The sequence below is a fragment of the Ictidomys tridecemlineatus genome, unplaced genomic scaffold (assembly GCF_052094955.1).
Source record: "Ictidomys tridecemlineatus isolate mIctTri1 unplaced genomic scaffold, mIctTri1.hap1 Scaffold_741, whole genome shotgun sequence".
Classification (NCBI taxonomy): domain Eukaryota; kingdom Metazoa; phylum Chordata; class Mammalia; order Rodentia; family Sciuridae; genus Ictidomys; species Ictidomys tridecemlineatus.
Window position 1 is genome coordinate 285,892 of NW_027525375.1, and position 24,580 is coordinate 310,471.

The 24,580-nt window shown below is 38.8% G+C and overlaps 1 protein-coding gene across 1 annotated transcript; it reads right to left on the reverse strand.

The window, feature by feature from the left end:
* Positions 1-3,597: 3,597 nt before the first annotated feature.
* On the reverse strand, positions 3,598-4,550 carry LOC144374547 (vomeronasal type-1 receptor 53-like). Its single transcript, XM_078037317.1, is given in 2 exon segments — positions 3,598-4,320; positions 4,323-4,550. Coding segments are annotated over 2 exon segments (951 nt in total).
* Between the last annotated feature and the right edge of the window lie 20,030 nt (positions 4,551-24,580).

Here is a 24,580-nt window from a genome sequence, read left to right on the forward strand (position 1 = left end):
AGCCCCAAACGTTGAAAATCAACCTCTTTCCTGATATATAATCTGAAAATGTAATCTTCATCTTGTGTGTTGTCTGTTGACAGCTGATTGTTCACCTTCCTGTACAGAACTATTGTAGTTTCATGTCATCATATTGCTGACTTTGTAGCCTGTACTTAGGGTATGATATCCCAGAAAATCATTTTCTTTTTCAATGTCAAGAAGATTTCCAACTGTTTTCTTTTGGAACAGATTCAGGTCTCACATCTAAGCTTTCAAAACATCTCGACTTGATCTTTGTGTGTGCCATAGGAAAAGGGTCCATCATTTTTCTTTTGCATACAAATATCTGTTGACAAGACTATTTATACTACATTGGCTATATATGGCAGTGCTTTGAAAGATGTTTTCATGACGTTGTATGAGGATGTTTATCAAGGCACCCCGTTCTGTTCCACTAGTTTATAGGTTTACTATTATGTAACTATACCATAATGGGTTTTTTCATTCTTCCTTTTCTATTTCTTTTGTTCACATGTGTGGTTTTCAAGTGTTGGTGATGAACCCCAGGGCCTGTACATGCTAGGCAAGTGCTACATCTCCAAGTTCCATCCCCAGCCCTAACACACTGTTTTAATTACTATAGCTTCATAATATATTTAAAAATTGGGTGTGGTTCCATCAGCTTTGTTGTTTATCAGGGTTGATCTACCTATTTAGGATCTGGTAGGGTTGCATGTAGATTTTAGCTACCTCGTTTCCTATTTCTATAAAATATTCTTCTGAGATTTGGATAGGGATCGCATCTGTACATAACTCTGATGGTATGGACATTTTGATATTGACTCTTTGCATCATAAATATGATGAATGGTTCCTCTAATTTATGTTTGCTTTAATTTATGGCATCATTATACTTTCTGGGTACAAGTGTTTTCTTTCATTGGCCAAGTTCATGCCTCGGTATTTTGCTCTTTATAATGGTTTATTATGGGGATTGTTCTCTGAGACAAAGCAGAATTCTTGGGATGTTGCCTTTGTGTTCTGCTGAATGCCTGTCAGAATCCTGAAAGAAATTCTGTGGGATCTTTAGTGTTTATACATAAATGAACATGTCACTCCTGAGACAACGTCTCTCCTTCCTTGGAATTTGTATGCTATTGGGTGTCCCTATAGATGATCTGCATGTACTGAGCCACCTGTGTCCCACAGATAAACCCCAGATCCTCACCATGGATGATGCTTTCAATTTGGAGAAGATCAAGATGGTTTGGTGCTAATTGTTTAATGTGTAGCCCTCCATCATGAATTTTTGTGTATCTGGGCTCCTTTTTGGAGGGGTGGGGTGTCTTGGGTTACTGGTTCACTCTCCTCCATCAATAGTTGCTTTCTTCCACTTTCCAAGCTCAGTGTTCTGAAGTTGTGTGTGTCTAGGGTTCTCTTTTTTCAATCTTGTTGTGAATGGAGATGTGTTTCTTCAAGTCTCTGTGACATCCCTCTGATGCACCCCCCAAGTTCTAGTAGGTGGTACTTTGATTTTCGTTTTCCTCAAGGAAATTTCTTATTCCACTTGTGAGTTCTCCATGTGTGACTAGTTAAAAGATGTTGTTTTATCTCCACATAGTTGGGATGGACAGTTTTAAGTCTTTAATTTATATTCATTCTATGGTGCTTGTTGATATACTTGACGGGATATCAGTGTCCTTAAGATTGAGGAGGCTTGGGGCTGGGGATGTGGCTCAAGTGGTAGCGTGCTCACCTGGCATGCATGCGGCCCGGGTTCGATCCTCAGCACCACATACCAAAAAAAAAGATGTTGTGTCTGCCGAGACTAAAAAATAAATATTAAAAATTCTCTCCCTCTCTCTCCTCTCTCTCTCTCTTAAAAAAAAAAAAAAGATTGAGGAGGATTGTTTGTGACCTGGTGTGTGTCCTCTTGTGAACACTGATCTCAGCACATCAGAGTAGTGTTTTCTGCCCTTGGTGGATGTTCTACATGTCTCTTGGATCCTTTTGTCCTGGTTTAAAGCTACACCTTCATGTGAAGTCTTAAATTGTGTTGCAGTCATTGTGATTTCAGCCACCCAATATCAATTGATTGAGGAGTTTAATTGATTCAAACTTAACACCTATTCATGATAACTTAAACAGCCACTTTGTTTTGTCCTGTAATCCTTTGGACCCCTTTCTCCTCTTTTCTATGTTTCTTTTCTGATTTTTAAAATGTTTAGTCTCATATTCTTTGCTTCCTTTACTACTTACATTTTTAAAAAGACATTTTATTTGAGAGTATTTTATATTTGGCTAATTTTTCTAATTAAATAGAATATATGACAAGTGCATAATTTTCACAGCACTGCTATCATGATTGGTAAACTCCCACATGTGACTTACTGTCTAAACCTTGTGTTCTGACTGCATGCACCTCTCACCCATAAAGCCTCAACATGGGAGCTACCCACTGCGATGCTGAACATCTTTAGAAGGCTGAGAGACCCAGAGTGGCATGTAACAGCATCCGCATGGAGAACACCTCTCCTGAGAGAGGCTGAGATCAGAAGTGAGCTTCTCAAAACCAATCTTCACATCCCTGGGACAAATGAGCTCAGATGTTTCAAAGCTCATCAAATAACCCTGTGGCACGTTTAGAGTCTTATCCCTTACTTTATAGTTTCAGAAAGAATGTTTTCCACAACTGAGTTGATAATTAAAATAATTTTATGAGGATAAAATGTATACAACATAAACATTCTGACTACTTTTCAGAATTCAGTAGAGTGGCCTGGAATCTATTCAGATTATTGCACAACAGTCACCACCACCCATGACAGCATTCTCTTCCTAACTGAATAGAGGTTCTCCACATACCAAGGGATAGTGCCCCGCTGCCCCCTCTCTTGGTCTCTGGGATGCTTTTGTGTTCCTGCTCTGTCACTCTGCCCACTCCAACTCCCACCATCTTTAAGTACATTTATACAATGTTTGTTCTTTTGCGACTAAACCGACTTCACTGAGTATAGTAACTTTAGGACTCAGCTATGCAGCCCCGTGTTCCAGAATATTTTCCATTTTAAGGTCATTGCGTATTGTTTACATTTTCTTATGGTTGTAGATGTTGAGTTGTTTCTAAGTTCAAATATTTAAAGCATGGTTTTAGGAGCAGTGATGTGAAAATGACTATTTGATTCCCTGCATGTAAAATGGGTGTGTGTGTGCCTTTGAGTGTGTATTGTTTGTGTGCTGGATCATGTGATATTTTGTGGTAGAATATGTTTACAAATGTAGTTAGGAATAATACAGATAATGGAGATGATGCAATATTTGAAAACCATTAGAACTGTTGTGTATCTAAAAAGAGTTTGTAATAACCAAGGTTATGACAAGTGATATCCAACTCACACGCCCCTATTAAGGATCCAGTGAGAAATATGACATTGCCATAATATCTCAGAGAGGCACATGGTTTGGCTTTCATTGATGTAATTGTCATCCCTGCATGTCCAAGTGGATGGTTTAACAGAGGGAACGAGACTTTGCATTGCATTTAAACCAAAGACTCTAAACACTCTTTCATGATAAATCACTCCAAATTCAGCGCAATTTCTTGCCTTAACAGAACTTATTCACCACTGCATACTGAAATGTTCACAGTCTTCTCCCACATGTATCTGAAAATAACAATTATACGTTTTGCAGTACAAATAAACACCAAAGGACTGAACAAGGCATAGCTATGGGTCACGAGGATCTGGATACAGTAAAATATTGGATCATCTTTCAGTGTGATTCTTGCATAGGAGACTATGCTGTCCAAGATGGACATGACCACGAAGCAACTCATGAGCAGCAGGATTGTCTGGGTGGCCCTCAGTTCTGGGGATGACACTGGAGACGGGCTGGTGCTGTGGAGATGTTGGGACTGCCTCTTGTGCCTGCACAGGAGAGCCACCATGTATCCATTGGAAAAGGCCATGATTCCTATAAAGGAGACTTCCCTGAAGGTCAGCAGGGTGGACAAGCTGTGCCGGAGGAAGAAGGTCATGGGAATGAAGGAGCAGGATTCTGTGATGTACATAAAGTTGTCTGAGGTCCAATTTGGGGTAGCAGCAATGGAGATGAAGAGATGACTACTGAATAATGAGTAGATGACCCACAGAAAGAGAAGGAAACACAGGTTGTGAAGAGAGGATTTATGTTTGAACCTTGCCAAGCAGGAGCTCCTGGGGCTGAGGGTGATGGCTTGGAGGACACTCAGCAGGCATGTAGCACAGATGGAGAAGCCCCTCATCAACCTGTGCAGGTAGATGAGCAATTTACACGTCAGGTCATCCCACCTTCCCCCCGAGGTATAAAAATGTCCGAAGCTATAAAGCCATTGATGAGCAGAATTGCCAGGTGGATAAGGGCCAGGAGACCAATAGGCAGGTCAGTGGGCTTAGGTCTGTGCCCAGTAATGTGCAAGGAGATGTGAACGAGGAGAAGAAAAGCGTTTGCTATGACCCCAACGCCAGTCACGGTGTACATGGTGTTTCTTATGTGAATATTACTGTACAGTCTGTTGGCTTTGTTCATCTTACAAGGGAAAGAAAAATATGGTGACCACAGTAACTCACAAAAATGTCTTTTTTTTATTTGCAAATCTGACCTCCTTCATCAATCTCAAATGAACACCACTTCCATTTAAAAAAACAGAATATTCATCCAACTGTATTTTTATTCCACATGAAAATTCAGTTCTGATACCTCAACATTGTAAAAGCAATCTACGATAAGCCACAGGCCAGCATCATTCTGAATGGAGAAAAATTGAAGGCATTCCCTCTAAGATCTGGTACAAGACAGGGATGCCCTCTCTCACCACTTCTGTTCAACATAGTCCTCGAAACACTGGCCAGAGCAATTAGACAGACGAAAGAAATTAAAGGCATAAAAATAGGAAAAGAAGAACTTAAATTATCACTATTTGCAGATGATATGATCCTATACCTAGCAGACCCAAAAGGGTCTACAAAGAAGCTATTAGAGCTAATAAATGAATTCAGCAAAGTGGCAGGATATAAGATCAACACGCATAAATCAAAGGCATTCCTGTATATCAGTGACAAATCCTCTGAAACGGAAATGAGGACAACTACTCCATTCACAATATCCCCCCCAAAAATAAAATACTTGGGAATCAATCTAACAAAAGAGGTGAAAGATTTATATAATGAAAATTATAGAACCCTAAAGAAAGATATAGAAGAAGACCTTAGAAGATGGAAAAATATACCCTGCTCATGGATAGGTAGAACTAACATCATCAAAATAGCGATATTACCAAAAGTTCTCTATAAGTTCAATGCAATGCCAATCAAAATCCCAATGGAATTTCTTGTAGAAATAGATAAAAGAATCATGAAATTCATATGGAATAATAAAAGACCCAGAATAGCAAAAACAATGCTAAGCAGGAAGTGTGAATCAGGCGGTATAGCGATACCAGACTTCAAACTATACTACAGAGCAATAGTAACAAAAACAGCATGGTACTGGTACCAAAACAGGCGGGTGGACCAATGGTACAGAATAGAGGACACAGAAACCAATCCACAAAACTACAACTATCTTATATTTGATAAAGGGGCTAAAAACATGCAATGGAGGAAGGATAGCATCTTCAACAAATGGTGCTGGGAAAACTGGAAATCCATTTGCATCAAAATGAATCTGAACCCCTATCTCTCGCCATGCACAAAAGTTAACTCAAAATGGATTAAGGAGCTTGATATTAAATCAGAGACACGGCATCTGATAGAAGAAAAAGTTGGTTATGATTTACATACTGTGGGATCGGGCCCCAAATTCCTCAATAGGACACCCATAGCGCAAGAGTTAACAACTAGAATCAACAAATGGGACTTACTCAAACTAAAAAGTTTTTTCTCAGCAAAAGAAACAATAAGAGAGATAAACAGGGAGCCTACATTCTGGGAACAAATCTTTAATCCACACACTTCAGATAGAGCCCTAATAACCAGAATATACAAAGAACTAAAAAAATTAGACAATAAGATAACAAATAACCCAATCAATAAATGGGCCAAGGACCTGAACAGACAGTTCTCAGAAGAGGACATACAATCAATCAATAAGTACATGAAAAAATGCTCACCATCGCTAGCAGTTAGAGAAATGCAAATCAAAACTACCCTAAGATACCACCTCACTCCAGTAAGATTGGCAGCCATTAGGAAGTCAAACAACAATAAGTGCTGGAGAGGATGCGGGGAAAAGGGTACACTTGTTCATTGCTGGTGGGACTGCAAATTGGTACAGCCAATTTGGAAAGCAGTATGGAGATTTCTTGGAAAGCTGGGAATGGAACCACCATTTGACCCAGCTATTCCCCTTCTCGGTCTATTCCCTAAAGACCTAATAAGAGCATGTTACAGAGACACTGCTACAACGATGTTCATAGCAGCACAATTCACTATAGTAAGATTATGGAATCAGCCTAGATGCCCTTCAATAGATGAATGGATAAAAAAAATGTGGCATTTATACACAATGGAGTATTACTCTGCATTAAGGAACGACAAAATCATAGAATTTGGAGGGAAATGGATGGCATTAGAGCAGATTATGCTAAGTGAAGCTAGTCAATCGTTAAAAAACAAATACCAAATGACCCCTTTGATATAAGGGGAGTAAACAAGGACAGGGTAAGGACGAAGAGCTTGAGAAGAAGATTTACATTAAACAGGGATGAGAAAAGGGGAGGGGAGGGGAGGGGAGGGGGGGATAGTAGAGAATAGGACAGACAGCAGAATACATCAGACACTAGAAAGGCAATATGTCAATCAATGGAAGGGTAACTGATGTGAAACAGCAATCTGTATACAGGGTAAAGTTGGGAGTTCATAACCCACTTGAATCAAACTGTGAAAGATGATGTATTAAGAACTGTGTAATGTTTTGAACGACCAACAATAAATAAATAAATAAATAAATAAATAAAGAAAAAGAAAAATGAATATTAAAAAAAAAAAAGAGAGAAAATTCAGTTCTGGTGCCGGGCACAGTGATGTCTGCCTGAAATCCCAGTGACCCCAGACGCTGAGGCAGGAGGATCACAAGAGTAAAGCCAGTCTGGGAGTATTAGTGAGACCCTGTTTCAAAATACAGAATCAAGTTGTAACTTGGTGCTGGTGCACTTACCCACCAGGCAGCCCCCAGCACAAAATTTAAAAAAAACAAACAAAAAAACAAAAAAAACTATGTTTTATTCACACCCTGGAGAATGCATCTCCATGCACCGCCTTATCTCCATACCTTCCAATCTCACTGGGACCTCCACAGCGGCATACATATTGATATTTCAGTTTTCTTGTACATTAAGAATTGTCATCTAGGTGCCATAGTGCACTCATGTAATCCCAGTGGCTCAGGAGGCTGAGATGGAACAATGGCAAGTTCAATGCTGATGTCACCAAGTTAGCAAGGACCTAAGCAACTTCCTGAGACCCTGTTGTCTCAAAATTAAAAATAAAAAGTGCCAGGGAATTTTTTTTAAATGGGGCCACGTCATGGCTCAAAAGAAGTGCCATCTATCTTAGAATATACTTCCTTCCTATTTCCTCATGTCTGAGGTTGTCTGGGGCAAACAGGAGCTTACTTGATTTGCCTTTTTGTTATCTTGTCTGTCAGGTGCATAATAGGAGGTCTACAAATTGGGCCAAATTGCAGGGATTGATTTCAAGAAACTGGAAGTGAGACCCTCCCAAACATGAGTGTGCACAGACTAGACCTGCACGGAGTTACTTAAGGTCAGTTAACTCTGGCTTATTTCCCACCATACCAAATTTTTGTAATATATAAACAATGTTGGTGTGAACTCTGATGTCGGACTGATTGAAGTTGCGAGTCGGAGCTGCCATTTACCACAACTTCTTCTTATGCACCCTGGGATGCTGAGGTCCAGTCATCTCAGCTGTCCACATAAAGAGTCCTGTTATGTGGATCCTGCAGAGACTATTTGGAAAAAAGTATAGTGTGCCTACAAACTTTGGAAGTGTTTGTGGCACATAATGAGCTCTTCAGAAATGTTGGCTTCTAATCTTATTATCATACAGTACTTCATTCACAAGACTTGGGAGAATCAATGCAGTTCCTTTAATAACAGATCAGCTGTGTCCCTTCCTGAAAGAAAGACAAGAAAGAAATTACCGCAGGGTGTGAGGGTGCACACCTGTAATCCCAGCAGGTCAGGAGCCTGAGTGCAGAGAATGTGAGTTCAAAGCCAGCCTTAGACACTTACACAGGCTTTGAGCAACTCAGCAAGACCTTGTGTCTAAATAAAATATGAAAATGGGTGGAGATTTGACTCAGTGGTTAATTGCTCCTGTGTTCAAACTCCAGTTAAAAAAAAATAGAAAAACCAACATAGTTGAATATTTGCACAATCCTGTTGTGAGGACTTGAAATTTTATGTCGGTCCTTGGAATCCTCTGACGTGGCTACACATGTCACATTTTTGTTCATCCTCCAGCCAGAATAACTAGATTATGTTATAATATTCTGGAAAAATTACCAAGAGCATAGTTTTTTTTTTCCTTTTAAGACTTTACAATCAGAGTAGTAAATAGAACTACATTTAAAACAGACCTGGTGCTGTTTTAAAACAGAGTTGGTGTTTCAAGGTTTTAATTAAAGGACACGTGTCCAGCCCACTCCTGAAAGAAGAGCTCTAAGATGCTATCTCTATTACAAGTTCAAAGTGACATTTTTCTGGAATCAAATGCCCAAAACTGAAATTTATGTTGGAGAATTTGTTGAATGATCTACTGGAACAACATTTCTTGGAGAGTGTGTGCAATGCTTTTTAGGTTTTGTACATGAGTAAGAACATGCAGTGTTTGTCTAAAAGGGAAATTCTCTATACCATTAGGGAAAAAGTTTTTTATTTCCCAGATGTGGTGATCAGGAAAAATACAATTTTATTCTTCCACTTATTCAGTATATTCAGGATTGCTACCATGACAAGCCCAGAAATGACACTAGGAAGATCTTCCACAAGGCACACATGATCACAGGCATAGATGTTATTCCCTTCCATCTTTATACATAAAATTACATATATCTGTTCTTATCACAACTGTTTCATGTAGGTTAAATATATACTGATGAAGCTTTAAAGAATAACTTAAACATCTATTTTTAACTATAATCATTTATGTACAACATTTTTAAATAAAAATTTATAATTTTAGTTCTAAAATTGTGTTCTCTTTTATAGAGAGGGACATTTGTGTGAAATGGCGACTTTGCTTCTGTTGTGTTTAATTCATGTTAAAACATGCGCAAGGCTAGCACACAGCATCATAAAACCCTTTCAGTAACAAGTTTAAATCACCTCAAATTGGAGCATTCAAGGACAAGATTTTCAGTCTTACTTCAAAAAATGTAGTCGTGCAAACAGAAAGTTTTGGGAAAAGTAGGAATGAGAAGAAGTCAGGAATTTTCAAAAATATTTCGAAATTAAGACCCCAGTTCATTGTTGCTTTAAAATGACCAGAAAATCTTATTTGTCTGAAGGCAAAACTGCACAGTAGCAGAATGAAAAACAAGTCTCCTTTCTCCAGAGCATGAAGGAGAGTGAGCAAACACTTTCAACAACAGAAATGGTGTAGACCCAGGAGCAATTTTTTATATATGAATCTATCCAGCTGTGAACAGAGTTTATTTTTCCTATCAGCAATTGAACCCAGGACTCCTCAACCACTGATACACAGCCCGAGACCCATCCTATTTTTTATTTTGAGATAGAGTCTCACTAAGTTGCTGAGGGCCTTGCTAATTTCCTGAGGTTAGGTTTAAATTCACAATCCTGCTGCCTCAGCCTCCAGGACCCTGGGATTCCCGTGCCCATCCTTTATCTAAATTTCAGATCACATCATAATATAACAGCAAATCATACATCCAATACAGAAAAAATGATTCACTTAAATATCATACAATATGTAAGTGACTTTAAAAAGTATGTAGCTACATCTGTGTTAATAGCTCAGTGACATTAGTATGAGTTCTGGTGAATAAGAACCCTTTATAAAAATGAGCTAAAAGAAATTGTCCAGCATGTCCTCTCCCAGCTATCACACCTGCCACTCACACCTGTCTAGCATAGAAGAGCCCAGAGGCTCAGTACCAGGATGAAACTTTCTGCTTCCCTGGAGGGTAATCAAGGGGCCTCCTAACCTGTGGCTATTAGCAATGTGATGGTATTCAGTTAACACGCTGTTCAAAGAAAACTACATTAGAAAGACTGCACCTTTCATGGAGAGGGACATAAGTCACAGGGGAAGTAACGTGGCCCAGGTGCAGTGGTGCACACCTGTAATCCCAGAAGTTTGGGAGACTGAGACAGAAGGATCACAAGTTTGAGGCCAGCCTCAGCAACTTAAAGAGGCCCTAAGCAACTTAGGAAGACCCTGTATCTAAATAAAATATGAAAAGTGCTGGGGTTGTGGTTCAAGAGTCAAGCACTCCACTGGGCTTCATCCCAGATACCAAAATAAAATAATAATACCAGCAGCAGCAAAGGAGCACACTTTGATTCATGGTTGCCACCTAGTTAAACTTCACCATAATTCCCATCGCTAAAGTAAGATGGACAAGTGAAATCTGGGAGGGGGACTCATCCTGCTTTAAGTGGGTTAGGATCTCAGGAAACATTGGGCAGGAAGTTCTTCTCTGTGGCAGAGATCTAGCTGGAAAACTCTGAAGAGCACTAGGGAGAAAAAGCTTGCCCATCAGGGAGGGCACAGCCACCCACAGCCAGGTGCCCTGCTGGGTGATGAGCCACTGTGACATATATAAGCTACAGGATACAGAAGGAGAAAATTATGGAGAATATTTGGGTGAATCAATGGCAGCTATTTATGGAAAATAAGGCTGAAAATAATCCATTGTTTTTGTAAATTGGAAGAATTTAAGTACAGCTCAGGTTTCACACTTACAGTCAGACCCTAAGAATATTTTACATTCTTTATTCAGAATTATTAAAAGAAAAATTATTCTTCTAACAACAATAGGAAACAGCAGACTAGATTCATCACAGACCCTAAGCTGTCATCACTAGGGAACCCAGACTTACCTGCAGGAGGATCTGTTCCCCTGATGACGTGAGGCAAGTCCAGATTGTTTTAGGAAGAAGAAAAGCAGATATTCATTTTTTCTGGAAGTGCATTTGCATGAAATAGGACCTGAAAATACAAACCAGGACAGAATGAGTTTAGGATGTGGGGGAAAGGCACACTCATACACTGCTGGTGGGACTGCAAATTGGTGCAGCCAATCTGGAAAGCAGTATGGAGATTCCTTGGAAATCTGGGAATAGAACCACCATTTGACCCAGATATTCCTCTCCTCAGTTTATAGCCAAAGGAATTAAAAACAGCACACTACAGGGACACAGCCACACCAATGTTTATAGCAGCACATTTCACAATAGCTAAACTGTGGAGCCAACCTAGGTGCCCTTCAGTGGATGAATGGATAAAAAAAAATGTGGCATATATAATCAAAGGCCTTTGTGACATTTTCATTATCACAGAAAGAGCAAACAGAATTTTTAATTGAATAATGAAAAGAATAAAGATTAATGGACACAAATATTATTCTTACCTAGCTATGGATAATAATGTTACCTTGTCATTGGGGGAGGAGAAGGACACCACGATGGGAATCACTGGTTTTTTTCTGGGATGGTGACACAGGACCACTGTCCTCTCACTTGAAATTTGCTCATGGGCAGAGCACCCACTATGGAGTGGCACCATTCACTTCTAAATTGTGTTATTAAATGTAGGACAAGAAAGATTGTATGGGAAAGTTCAATAGATGTCTGTGGCCATGTGATCTTGCCCTCATTACCTTCTGGGCCACATAAAATTATGGTTTTTAATTCCTCAGAGTCTAGTAGTCACAGAGCAGTAATATTCTGTTTGTTCAGGAAAGTGAGAGAAGAAAACCTTAGTATATGTAGTACAAAGCAGACAGGCGACTTATTACATTCCTGATAATTGGTTTAGGAGTAAATAACATATCAAACAGGGAAATGCATATATAACATGAGCACTGCTGTAGTTTCTAGAAAAAAAATTAAGTAGAAACCTGAGATAATGGCAATTTCTATTGAAAATAGCCCCTAACTTACTGTGTCTCAAAGGATGACGCAACCTAGGAAGATCTCCTTCCTCACATTTCACAGAGCACCTTAGTCTTCTTAAATATAGGAGTTAGAGCTGGCTGTCTCAAGCTACCAAAAACCTCACTCCTAGACCCAGTTTGCCCCTTGCAACATCCTCATACAGGCCCCAGGTACTCACTCATTATCTCTGTGGAACGGAGAGACACTTACCTGGACGGATTCTGGGCACTTGGTGCTCCTTAGAAAAACCTGCATGGTTATAAGGAAAGGGTGCTGTGAGCTCATCTCTCTGCAGCCTGCAATTTTAGCATCTCTACTAAGGTGACAAGATCCCACTGGGGAGCACAGAACTATAGAGTCCCCAGTGGAACATTTTGCTTGTCCCCTCGATTTGATTTTATTCTGGATAACAACCATTAGGGGAAAGGTGCTCAAAATTTCCTATGAGTTTTCTTTTCAAAAAAGTGCATCCCAATCTTGTAGAGAACTCCAAGTTTTCTTACTTGGATTCAAAGTTAAAATAAACCAATATCCTTTCCACATGTTGTGATGCCTGGATTCTGGAATGGAGAAGTTCATAGATCCACCTGAGGCTCTGTAGATCCTCTCCCTGTGACTCCATTTTCACATGGACCACCTGGTTACCTGACATTCCTGCTCACATACTCCGTGATTTTTTTACAGATAATTTCAGAATTCACACTGCATCACAGATAAATGCTCTTGAAACACAACAGAAAAAATAGAGGCAGATGTGGAGGCTGGGCTTGAGGGAGAAACAGGCAGGTGGCACCTATTTGCAGATGAGGCAGTCTGTGCTGGAATCCACTCTGTTGGGATCCTGAGTGATCATCCCTCAGGCTCATCCTCATCAATGGAGACAAGAAATAGGCTCACTCTTTCTCTGGAAGGAACAATCAAATGCTTGTTAGTTTCTTATGTAATTCATTTGTTAACTTTTTTTTTAAGTTGGACACAATATCATATTTATTTTATTTATTTATTTTTATGTGGTGCTGAGGATCAAACCCAGGGCCTTGCACATGCTAAGCAAGCATTCTACTGTCAAGCCTCAATGCCGCAGTCTGGCAGGGCAAAATTCAGGAGCCACTTGTCAAAAGAAACGAACTTTACTTTTAGAACACACACACCACACCACACATCTCCTCAGGAAAAACTCTCAGAGCCCAACTGCCACCAAAGGCTTCCCACAAGCCTCTCAACCTCCCCTACTCCTCCTGCTTTTGAGGCCAATTGGCTAGGTCGTGTGGGCAGAGCCAAAAAAAGTCCCCCAATGAGCATCACCGCAGAGGAGCCAATTTGTAGCTCCTTCTAGTGTAGAGAAAATATGTATGTCATGTGTAGTTTTATCTGCTAAATCATTGCCCAAACTGAGGGCTGCAGGCAATCCTGTATGTGCCCTAATATGTCCTATAAAGAATGGATCTTTTCTGTCCCAGATTAGACTTTGTACAGTGGAAAGCAAAGAGAAAACAGTAGAGGAAGGGGAAATCCTACCAGCATTTTCAAGGGATACTATAGAATTAACTAAGTTGGAGACTCATCCCACATGCTGGAGATTAGGGCCTACTTTTTTTTATTAGATGCAGGGTCTCTGGTTTTATTCCCAGGTCCTTGATCCATTAAAAGAAACTTGAAATCGAAAAGAAAGTGAGGAGGGGAGATTTTGGCTGCAGGGTGTTCATTCCAGTTGTTAGTTGGTTGGTTTTCTGTTGTTTTTTTTGTTTTGTTTTGTTTTGTTTTGTTTTTGGCATTAGTATGGAACCCAGGGGTGCTTAATCTCTGAGCCCCAGTCGCAGCCCTTTGCATTTTTATTTAGAGACAGGGCCTCACTGAGTTGCCTAGGGCCTCACTAAGTTGCTGAGGCTGGCCTCCAACTTATGATCCTCCTTCCTCAGTCTCCCAAGCTGCTGGAATAACAGTTATGCACCACCCAACCTTGATTAATTCAGGTATTTAATATAAAATGGTTATTTAGGAATACTTTTATATTTACATAAAATTTACCAAAACAACAGAGGAATTTTCTAAATATCCTCCACCTGGGAAGGAGAAATCCATCCTCCATTTTACAAATTTAGTATTACTGTGTGTACTGGATTGCTACAGCTATCAGATCAGAATACCATAGACTGAGTGCTGAAAAGGTTGGAAATCCATGATGAATGATTCTTAGATTTGCTTCCTCCTGTGTCCTCTCTTCTTTACTTGCAGATGGCCACCTGAGGTTGTATCCTTTTCTGGTCTCCCTTCTGAGCATTGTCTGAATCCAAATCTTATAAGGATGTGAGTCACACCTTTTTAGGACAGAGCCATGTGAACTCATGTGAATGTACCATAACTATATTGGTAAAGGTTCTGCCTTCCAATGTTACCTCAGTATCAAGGTCTGAGAGTTAGGACTTGAATGTAGAAAGTTTGAGAGTACATGAGTCAGCCTGTGACACAGGGCACCAAACCAAGAACTGACATCAAACACTACAAAATAAGAGTTATCTTTTGAATTTCACAATTTTTTTTGTGGGGGTCATTTATTTATGTGCACATAGAAAAGTAAAGTCCATTTCATTCTACTGTCTTCTATATTCAGATTGCCCCTCCCTTGCCATCATTCCCCTTTGACAAATCCAATGTACTTCCATTCTTTCCTACCCACCACTTATTGTGAGATAGCATCCACATACTAGAGAAAGCATTGGTTCTTTAGTTTGAGGAGTTTGAATAACTCCCATTAGCATGACAGTCCCCCATTCAATCCACTGACTGGCAATGCGTATCACTCCTCTTTGTTCAGGTATATTCCATGGTGTGTATGTAGCACATATTTTTCACCCATTCATCTGGTGAAGGACATCTGTGTTGGTTCCACAGTGAGCAAATGTGAGTTGAGCTGGTGTTAACATTGATGTGCCTGCATCACTATAGTGCGCTAATTTTAAATACACGTGGTGGTTCCATTCCTAGTTTCCTGAGCAATCTCCACCGTGATTTCCAGAGTGGTTGCACCACTTTTCAGTCCCACAGTCATGCATGAGTGTAACTTTTCCCCCACATCCTCACCAACACTTCTAGTTACTCGTATTCTTTATAATTGCCATTCTGACCTGCATGAGATGAAATCCCGGTATAGTTTTAGTTTGCATTTTTCTAATTGCTAGAAAAAAAAAACTCAAGAAACATTGAACATTTTTTTTATATTTGTTGACCATTGGTATTTCTCTCTCTATGAAGTGTCTGCTCATTTTTTTTTGCCCATTGATGGATTATTTGTTTTTGTGGTGTTCAGTTTTTTGAGTTATATCCTGGAGATTAGTGCTCTGTCTGAGATGTGGGTGGCAAAGATGTTCTCCTATTCTGTAAATCCTCTCCCCCCCATTCTTGATCATTTCCCTTGCTGTAAAAAAGCTTTTGAGTTTGGTTTAATGCCATTTATTTACTCTTGATTGAACTTTTTGCGCTTTAGGAGTTTTATTGAGGAAGTTGATTCCTAAGCAAACATGAGGTAGATTGGGGTCTCTGGGTCTCTGGTCTAATGCTTAAGTTCTTGATCCACTTAGAGTTGAGTTTTGTGCAGGTTGAGTGACAAAGGTTTAATTGCATGTGGCTACATGTGGATTTCCAGTTTTTCCCACTCCATTTTTGTGAGAGGTTATCATTTCTCCAATGTGTGTTTTCAGCGCCTTTGTCTAGTATGAGGTCACTGTATTTCTGTGGATTCGTCTCTGTGTCTTCTGTTCTTACCATTGGTCTACCTGTCTGTTTGGTGCTCATACACCATGCCGTTTTTGATACTGTAGCTCTGTAGTATAACTTAAGGGTCTGATATTGTGATGTTTCCTGCTTTGTTTTTCTTGCTAAGGATTGGTTTTTGTATGCTGGGCCTCTTGTGTTTTCCAAATGAATGTTATGACTGATTATTTCTATTTCTATGGAAAATGATTAAATGATTTTGTAGGCATTTTGCCAGAATTTTATTAAGAATTTTTGGGATTTTAATAGGAACTCTATTCAATCTGTGTAGCACTTGTGGTAGTACGGCCATTTTGACAATGTTAATTCTGCCTCTCTAAGATCAAGGAAGATCTCTCCATCTCCTGAGGTATTCTTCAATTTTATTCTTTAGAGTTCTGTGTTTTCTTGTTAAAGTCTTTTATCTCTTTTGATTGATTCCCAAATATATATATTTTTGAGGCTACTGTGAATGGGGTAGTTTTCCTAATTTCTTTTTCAGTCAATTCATCACTGATGTATAGGAATGCAATTGAATTATAGGTGTTGATTTTACATCCCGCTACTTTGCTAAATTCATTTGTGAGTTCTAGAAGTTTTATAGTGGAGATTTTTGGTTTCTCTAAATATAGAATTATGTGATCAGCAAATAAGGATAGTTTGAGTTCTTCTTTTTCTCTTCATGTTCCTTTAATTTCTTTCTTCTGTCCCTTGCTCTGGCTAGAGTTTCAAGATGATGTTGAATAAGAAGTGCTGAAACAGGCATCCTTATCTTGTACCAGTATTTCAAGAGAATATGCTTTCAATCTTTCCATTTAGGATGATGTTGGCATTGGGTTTAGCATATATAGCTTTTACGAGACATGTTCCTTATATCCCTGGTTCTTCTAGAATTTTGAACATCAATGCTTACTGTGCTTTATCAAAGTTTTTCTGCATCTATTGAGAAAGTATGATTCTTGTCTCTAAGTCTATTGATGTGATGTATTACATTTACTGATTTTTATTACGTTGAACCAAACTTGCATTTTTTAGATGAATCCCTCTTGATCATAGGACACTAGATTTTTAAAATTATTTTGTAGGCATTTTGCCAGAATTTTATTAAGAATTTTTGCATCTAAGTTCATCAGGGTTATTGGTCTCAGGTTGCTTTTCTTGGTGTGTCTTTTCTGGTTTTGGTATCAGGGTGATACCAGCTTTATGGAATGAGTTTGAAAAAGTTCCCTCCTCCTCTATTGCATGGAATGATTTGAGAGGTGTTGGTGTTCTTATTTGAAAGTCTCATAAAATTGGCTGATTCCTATCAGAACTCAAAGATGATAGTTAATCAGATATGATTTCCATTTTCAGTCATTTGGGTTTATTTTTGCCTTTTAACTTGAATTAGTTTGTTCTTCCCTCCCTTTAAAAAAATATTGTTGGTCGTTGAAAATATTACATAGTTCTTGACATATCATGTGTCACACTTTGATTCAAGTGGGTTATGAACTCCCATTTTTTACCCCATATACAGATTGCAGAATCACATAGGTTACACATCCACTGATTTACATATTGCCATACTAGTGTCTGTTGTATTCTGCTGCCTTTCCTTTCCTCTACTATCCCCCCTCCCCTCCCCTTCCCCTCCCATCTTCTCTCTCTACCCCATCTACTGTAATTGATTTCTACCCCTTGTTTATTTCCCTTTTTCCTCACTTTCTCTTGAATGTAATTTTGTATAACCATGAGGGTCTCCTTCCATTTCCATGCAATTTCTCTTCTCTCTCTTCTTCTCTCCCTGTTCTTGTTGCTGTTTAATGGTGATCTTCTCATGCTCTTCCTCCCTATTCTCCTCTTAGTTGCTCTTCTTATATCAAAGATAACATTTGGCATTTGTTTTTTTAGTCATTGGCTAGATTCACTTAGCATAATCTGCTCTAGTGCCATCCATTTCCCTGCAAATTCCATGATTTTGTCATTTTTTTAATGCAGAGTAATACTCCATTGTGTATAAATGCCACATTTTTTTATCCATTCATCTATTGAAGGGCATCTGGGTTGATTCCACAGTCTAGCTATTGTGAATTATGCTGCTATGGACATCATTGTAGCAGTATCCCTATAATATGCTCTTTTAAGGTCTTTAGGGAATAGTCAAAGAAGGGAAATAGCTGGGTCAAATGGTGGTTCCATTCCCAGCTTTCCAAGGAATCTCTATACTGCTTTCCAAATTGGCCACACCAATATGCATTCCCACCAGCAATGTACAAGTGTACCCTTTTCTCCACATCCTCGCCAGCACTTGTTGTTGTTTGACTTCATAATGTCTGCCAATCTTTCTGGAGTGAGATGGTATCTTAGGGTGGTGTTGATTTGCATTTCTCAGACTGCTAAAGATGATGAGCATTTTTTCATGTATTTGTTGATTGATTTTATGTCCTCCTCTGAGAAGTGTCTGTTCAGGTCCTTGGCCCATATGTTGATTGGGTTATTTGTTATCTTATTGTTTAGTTTTTTGAGTTTTTTGTATACTCTGGATATTAGGGCTCTATCTGAAGTGTGAGGAGTAAAAATTTGTTCCCAGGATGTAGGCTCCCTATTTACCTCTCTTATTGTTTCTCTTGCTGAGAAAAAAACTTTTTAGTTTAAGTAAGTCCCATTTGTTTATTCTTGTTATTAACTCTTGTGCTATGAGTGTCCTATTAAGAAATTTGGAGCCTGACCACACAATATGTAGATTGGAGCCAACTTTTTCTTCTAGCAGATGCAGAGTCTCTGATTTGATATCAAGCTCCTTGATCCACTTTGAGTTAACTTTTGTGCTTGGCGAGAGAAAGGATTCAGTTTCATTTTGTTGCATATGGATTTCCAGTTTTCCCAGCACCATTTGTTGAAGATGTTATCCTTCCTCCATTGCATCCATTAGCCCCTTTATCAAATATAAGATAGTTGTAACTTTGTTTATTAGTCTTTGTGTCCTCTATTCTGTACCATTGGTCCACCCGCCTGTTTTGGTACCAGTACCATGCTGTTTTTGTTACTATTGCTCTGTACTATTGTTTAAATCTGGTATCGCTATACCACCTGATTCACACTTCCTGCTTAGAGTTTCTTTTGCTATTCTGGGTCTTTTATTTTTCCATATGAATTATATGATTTCTTTATCTATTTCTACAAAAAAATGCCATATGGATTTTGATTGGCATTGCATTAAACTTTAGAGAACTTTTGGTAGTATCGCCATCTTGATGATGTTAGTTCTGCCTATCCATGAACAGGGTATATTTTTCAATCTTCTAAGATCTTCTATTTCTCTCTTTAGGGTTCTGTAGTTTTCATTGTATAAATCTTTCACCTCTTTTGTTAGGTTGATTCCCAGGTATTTTATTTTTTTAGGATATTGTGAATGAAGTGGTTTTCCTCATTTGCATTTCAGAAGATTTGTTGCTGATATACAGGGATGCCTTTGATTTATGCGTGTTGATTTTATCTCCTGCTACTTTGCTGAATTAATTTATAAGCTCTAGTGGTTTCTTTCTACACCCTTTTGTGTCTGTTAGATATAGGATCCTATCATCCACAAATAGTGATAATTTAAGTTCTTCTTTTCCTATTTTTATGCCTTTAATTTCTTTTGTCAGTCTAATTGCTCTGGCTAGTATTTCAAGAACTAAATTCAATAGAAGTGGTGATAGAGGGCATCCCTGTCTTGTTCCAGATTTTAGAGGGAATGCCTTCTGTTTTTCTCCAGTCAGGATGATGCTAGCCTGAGGCTTAGCATAGATAGCTTTTACAATGTTGAGGTACATTCCTGTTTTCTAGTGTTTTGAACATAAAGGAATGTTGTACTTTGTTGAATGCTTTTTCTGCATCCATCAAGATGATCATGTGGTTCTTATCTTTAAGTCTATTGATGTGGTGAATAACATTTATTGATTTCCATTTATTAAACCAGCCTTGCATCATGGGGATGAATCCTACTTGATCATGATGCACAATTTTTTTGAGATACTTTTTTATCAGGTTCGCCAGGATTTTGTTGAGGATTTTTGCATCTAAGTTTATTAGAGATATTGGTCTGTAGTTTTTTTTCTTTGAAATGTCTTTGTCTGGTTTCAGTATCAGGGTGATGTTGGCCTCATAGAATGAATTTGGAAGAGCTCCTTATTTTTCTATTTCTTGAAATAGCTTCAAAAGTATTGGTATTAATTATTCTTTGACGGTTTTGTAAAACTCGGCTGTATACCCATCTGTTTCTGGGCTTTTTTTGGTTGGTAGTCTTTTGATGGCTTCTTCTATTTCCTCCTTTGTAATTGGTCTGTTTAATTGCGTGTATCCTCCTGACTCTGTCTGGGCAGATCATATGACTTAAGAAGTTTATTGATATCTTTACTATGTTCTATTTTATTGGAATATAGCTTTTCAAAATACTTTCTTATTATGTTCTGTATTTCTGTAGTGTCCGTTGTGATATTGCCTTTTTCATCCCGTATGTTAGTAATTTGAATTCTTTCTCTTCTTCTCTTCTTTAGCATGGCTAAGGGTCTGTTGATCTTATTTATTTTTTTGAAGAGCCATCTTTTAGTTGTATCAAGTTTTTAAATTTTTTTTGTTTTAATTTCATTGCTTTCTGCTCTGATTTTAATTAATTCTTGTGTTCTACTACATTTGCTGTTTTTTTGCTTTTCCTTTTCTAGGGTGTTGAGATGAAGTGTGAGTTCATTTATTTGTTGTTGTTTTTTTTTTTTCTTTTTTTGAGGAATAACCTCCAGGTGATGAATTTTCCTCTTAAAACTGCTTTCATTGTGTCCCATAGGTTCCGATATGTTGTGTCTGTATTTTCATTTATCTCTAAGAATTTTTTCATTTCCTCCTTTATGTCTTCGGTAACCCATTGATCATTCAGTAACATATTGTTCATTTTCCAGGTGATGCAGAATTTTCCCTTCCTTTTTTTTATCATTGATTTCCAGTTTCATTTCATTATGATCAGATAAGATGCATGGTATTATCTACACACCTTTACATTTACTAAGGGTTGTTCTATGGCATAATATATGATCTATCTTTGAGTAAGATCCATGTGCTGTTGAGAAGAATGTGTATCCACTTGATGATGGTTGATATATTCTATATATGTCAGTTAAGTCTAGGTTATTTATTGTGACATTGAGTTCTATAGTTTCTTTATTCAGCTTTTGTCAGGAGGATCTTTCCAATGGAGACAGCGGTGTGTTGAAGTCACCCATAATTATTGTGTTGTGGTCTATTTGACTCTTGAACTTGAGGAGAGTTTGTTTTATGAACGTTGCAGCACCATTGTTTGGTGCATACATATTGATAATTGTTATGCCTTGTCGGTGTATGGGTCCTTTTAACAGTATATAGTGTCCTTCTTTATCCCTTTTGATTAACTTAGGTTTGAAGTTGATTTTATTTGATATGAGTATGGCCACTCCTGCTTTCTTCCGAGGACCATGTGAGTTGTATGATTTTTCCCAACCTTTCACCTTCAGCCTGTGTATGTCTTTTCCTATCATATGAGTCTCCTGAAGGCAGCATATTGTTGGATCTGTTTTTTTTTTTTAAATCCAGGTTACTAGCCTATGACTCTTGATTGGTGAATTTAAGCCATTGACGTTTAGAGTTACTATTGATATATGGTTTGTACTTCCAGTCATGCTTATTCATTTATTTATTTTAATTTGGCTAGTTTTTCCTCTTTGGTTATTTTTCTCCCCCTTTACTGAGATACCTCCCACTGTTAGTTTTGGGTGCTGTTTTTCAATTCCTCTTGGTGTAGTGCCTTGCAGTGCTGGTTATCTGGCTGTGAATTCTTTTAACTTTTGTTTATCGTGAAATATTTTAATTTCATTGTCAAATCTGAAGCTTAATTTTGCTGGATACAATATTCTTCATTGGAATCCATTATTTTTCAGCTTTTGAAATACATTGTTCCAGGATCTTCTTGCTTTCAAAATCTTTGATGAAAAATTAGCCGTTAACCTAATTGGTTTTCCCCTGAATGTAATCTGCCTCCTTTCTCTCATAGCTTTTAATATTCTCTCCTTGTTCTGTATGTTGGATATCTTCATAATTATGTGTCTTGGAGTTGGTTTATTATGGTTTTGTATGTTTGGGGTCATTTTGGCCTCCAGGATTTGGCAATCCATTCCATCTTTCATTTCTGGGAAGTTTTCTAAGATTAATTCATTCAACAGATTCTTCATTCCTTTGGTTTGAACCTCTATGCCTTCTTCTATCCCAATGACTCTCAAGTTTGTTTTTTTATGACATCCCATATTTCTTGGATAGATTGCTCGTGATTTCTTAACATTCTTTCTGCATTGACTATATTCTTTTTGAGTTAATAAACTTTGTCTTCATTATCTGATGTTCTGACTTCTATTTGATCTAGTCTATTTGCAATATTCTTGTTTGAGTTTTTAATTTGGTTTATGGTTTCCTGTATTTCTAGGATTAGTGTTTGATTTTTTTTTGAAATCTCTATCTCCTGGGGGTAGAGTTCCTTCTTTGCAATTTGAATTTGCTTATGCAATTTGTTTTCAAAGTATTTTTTTATTGTTTCGACTTGCTGTCTAATGATTTCTCTAAGATTTCATTCCATCTGAGTCAGGTATGCTTTGAGTTCTTTCTCTGTCCATTTTTCTGATGCCTGTTGGTTCCCTGTAGATTTAAGTTGTCCTGCATTGTTTGTAATCCTTTTTTTCCCTATTTTTTTTCATGTTGTTCACATTACTTTCCAACTCTGTTTAACTGCTGTGTTTCTGTTTTCTCCTATAAATTTGTTTTGGTTTTGTGTATCTGTGTGATCTCTCCTTTGTGGTGGGAGACTATGCCTAGAAATGTTGGTCTTCATTGTACTTTAAAGGTGATTCATTCAGCTCATAAAAGGCTTCTGGATTCTGTATGCATATAGTGATTTGTTGTCTGTTCTTAGGACTTTATATTTAGGTTAGGTGCTATGATGGTATGAGGGTTAGTAAGTCTTGGCTACTTTGGAAGATTGCTCTACTGAAGGGGGATACTAACAGGCAATTGGATCAGGGTGTTGGTAGTAGCTAGGTATTTAGGAGCCCTATAGACAGCCTCGAAACATTCACCTATTTGCATTTAGACAATTACATGTAATGGAAGACGTAATGCTTGGGCTGAAAGTTGGGGGGGTAGGGGAAAGAAGGTGCTCTTAAAAAGAAAGAAGGAGAGAGAGATAGAATAGAGGAGAATGGAAAAAACAATAAAACTTGAAAAAGAAAAGAAAGAAGAAAAAGGGGAGAAAAAAACTAATACAATAGAAATTAAATAAAAATTGAAGTCTTAGAGATCCATTTTTTTTTCTTCCGGTAGGCGGAGCTGTGCCCTCCGAGCCGAGCTTCTGCCCTCTATGTGCTGACAGCAATCCCTGTAAGGCTCCTCCTGGGAGTCTCTCAATCCTGTTAGTTTAGTGCCATTTCACTTCTCCTGCCCTCCCCCCCTTCCTCCTGCCAGCCAGCCAGGTCCTGCTCACCGGAGGCGGTTCCCCAAGGATCTGGTTACACTTGAAGCCCCACTGCATGCCCTATTTACCGAATGACTAAGCACTCTCTCTGTCATTCATCCAAGCCCCAGTGCTGTGGAGTGGTAATCTGGGAACCAGCAGTTTAATTATTCCGGACCCCTTTGGTGGGCACGCCCCTGGAAACTGGTGGCTAAGACCTTGGGTGTTGCCGCTGGTGGTAGGAAGAGTTGGAAATCAAGAATTTTTTCTACTTCCCTCGGCCCCTACAGACACGCCCATGAAGAGATTTTTGAGGTTTCCTGGCTGTTTGTATCTCGTGGGGGTTGGAGTCACACACTTGCTAAAGCAGATTCCACAGGGAAGGAATCTCATCAGCTGAACTCTGGTGACATCACCTCTCTGCTATGGTGGGCTTCAGGCTTCTTGTCAGAGTGTCCAAAGAGAGGGGTGGGAATGGCCTGTCTCTTGTCTGACCCAATCTTGGTTGGTTCCTGGTTCGCTATTTCATGAAGCCTTGGTTAGAGACCTCTTCATAGGGTCCCTACGCCGCACCTGCTGAGCCGCCTTGGAAGCTGGTTGCTGCACAGCACCATCCAGTCACCGTGCAGCAGTGGCTGGACACTGTGCAGTGGAGGTGGGTGTCAGGATTGGACCTCCGCGCCACATGGTGGAGATTCACTCGTCTTGGGCAAACTGTCACTTCCAATAATCCTACTAATTCCCGACAGATCTCACTTCAGCGGAATTTTGCTAGAAGTTTCTCAGCAGGTAGAATCTAAGCGTATTAATGCGTCTCTCTGACCACATTATCAAGGAGGTACTGAAAGTGCTGCCTCCCCACCCGCCGCCATGTTGGGTCTTTAATCGGACTTTATCTCTTAAAGAGTCAAAAAGTGGAAGCAGGTCTTCTGTAGGCTGGTGAAGCCAGGGCCTTAACCAGTTGAGTTTGCCCAACAGTTTCTGTCATTCCACCAATGGGACAGAGTCCAACTTAAGTTCAGCCTCTAGAATTTTAAAAGGGGGTAAAGTCTGGACCTTGTCATTAGATAAACATAATCTTCCCTTCTGTAAGAGAGCCCAGAGTTCCTTATAGGTGGAGCCCAACGCTTTAGCATCCTCTGTTCCAATAATGATGTCATATCCATGTGAACACATAGA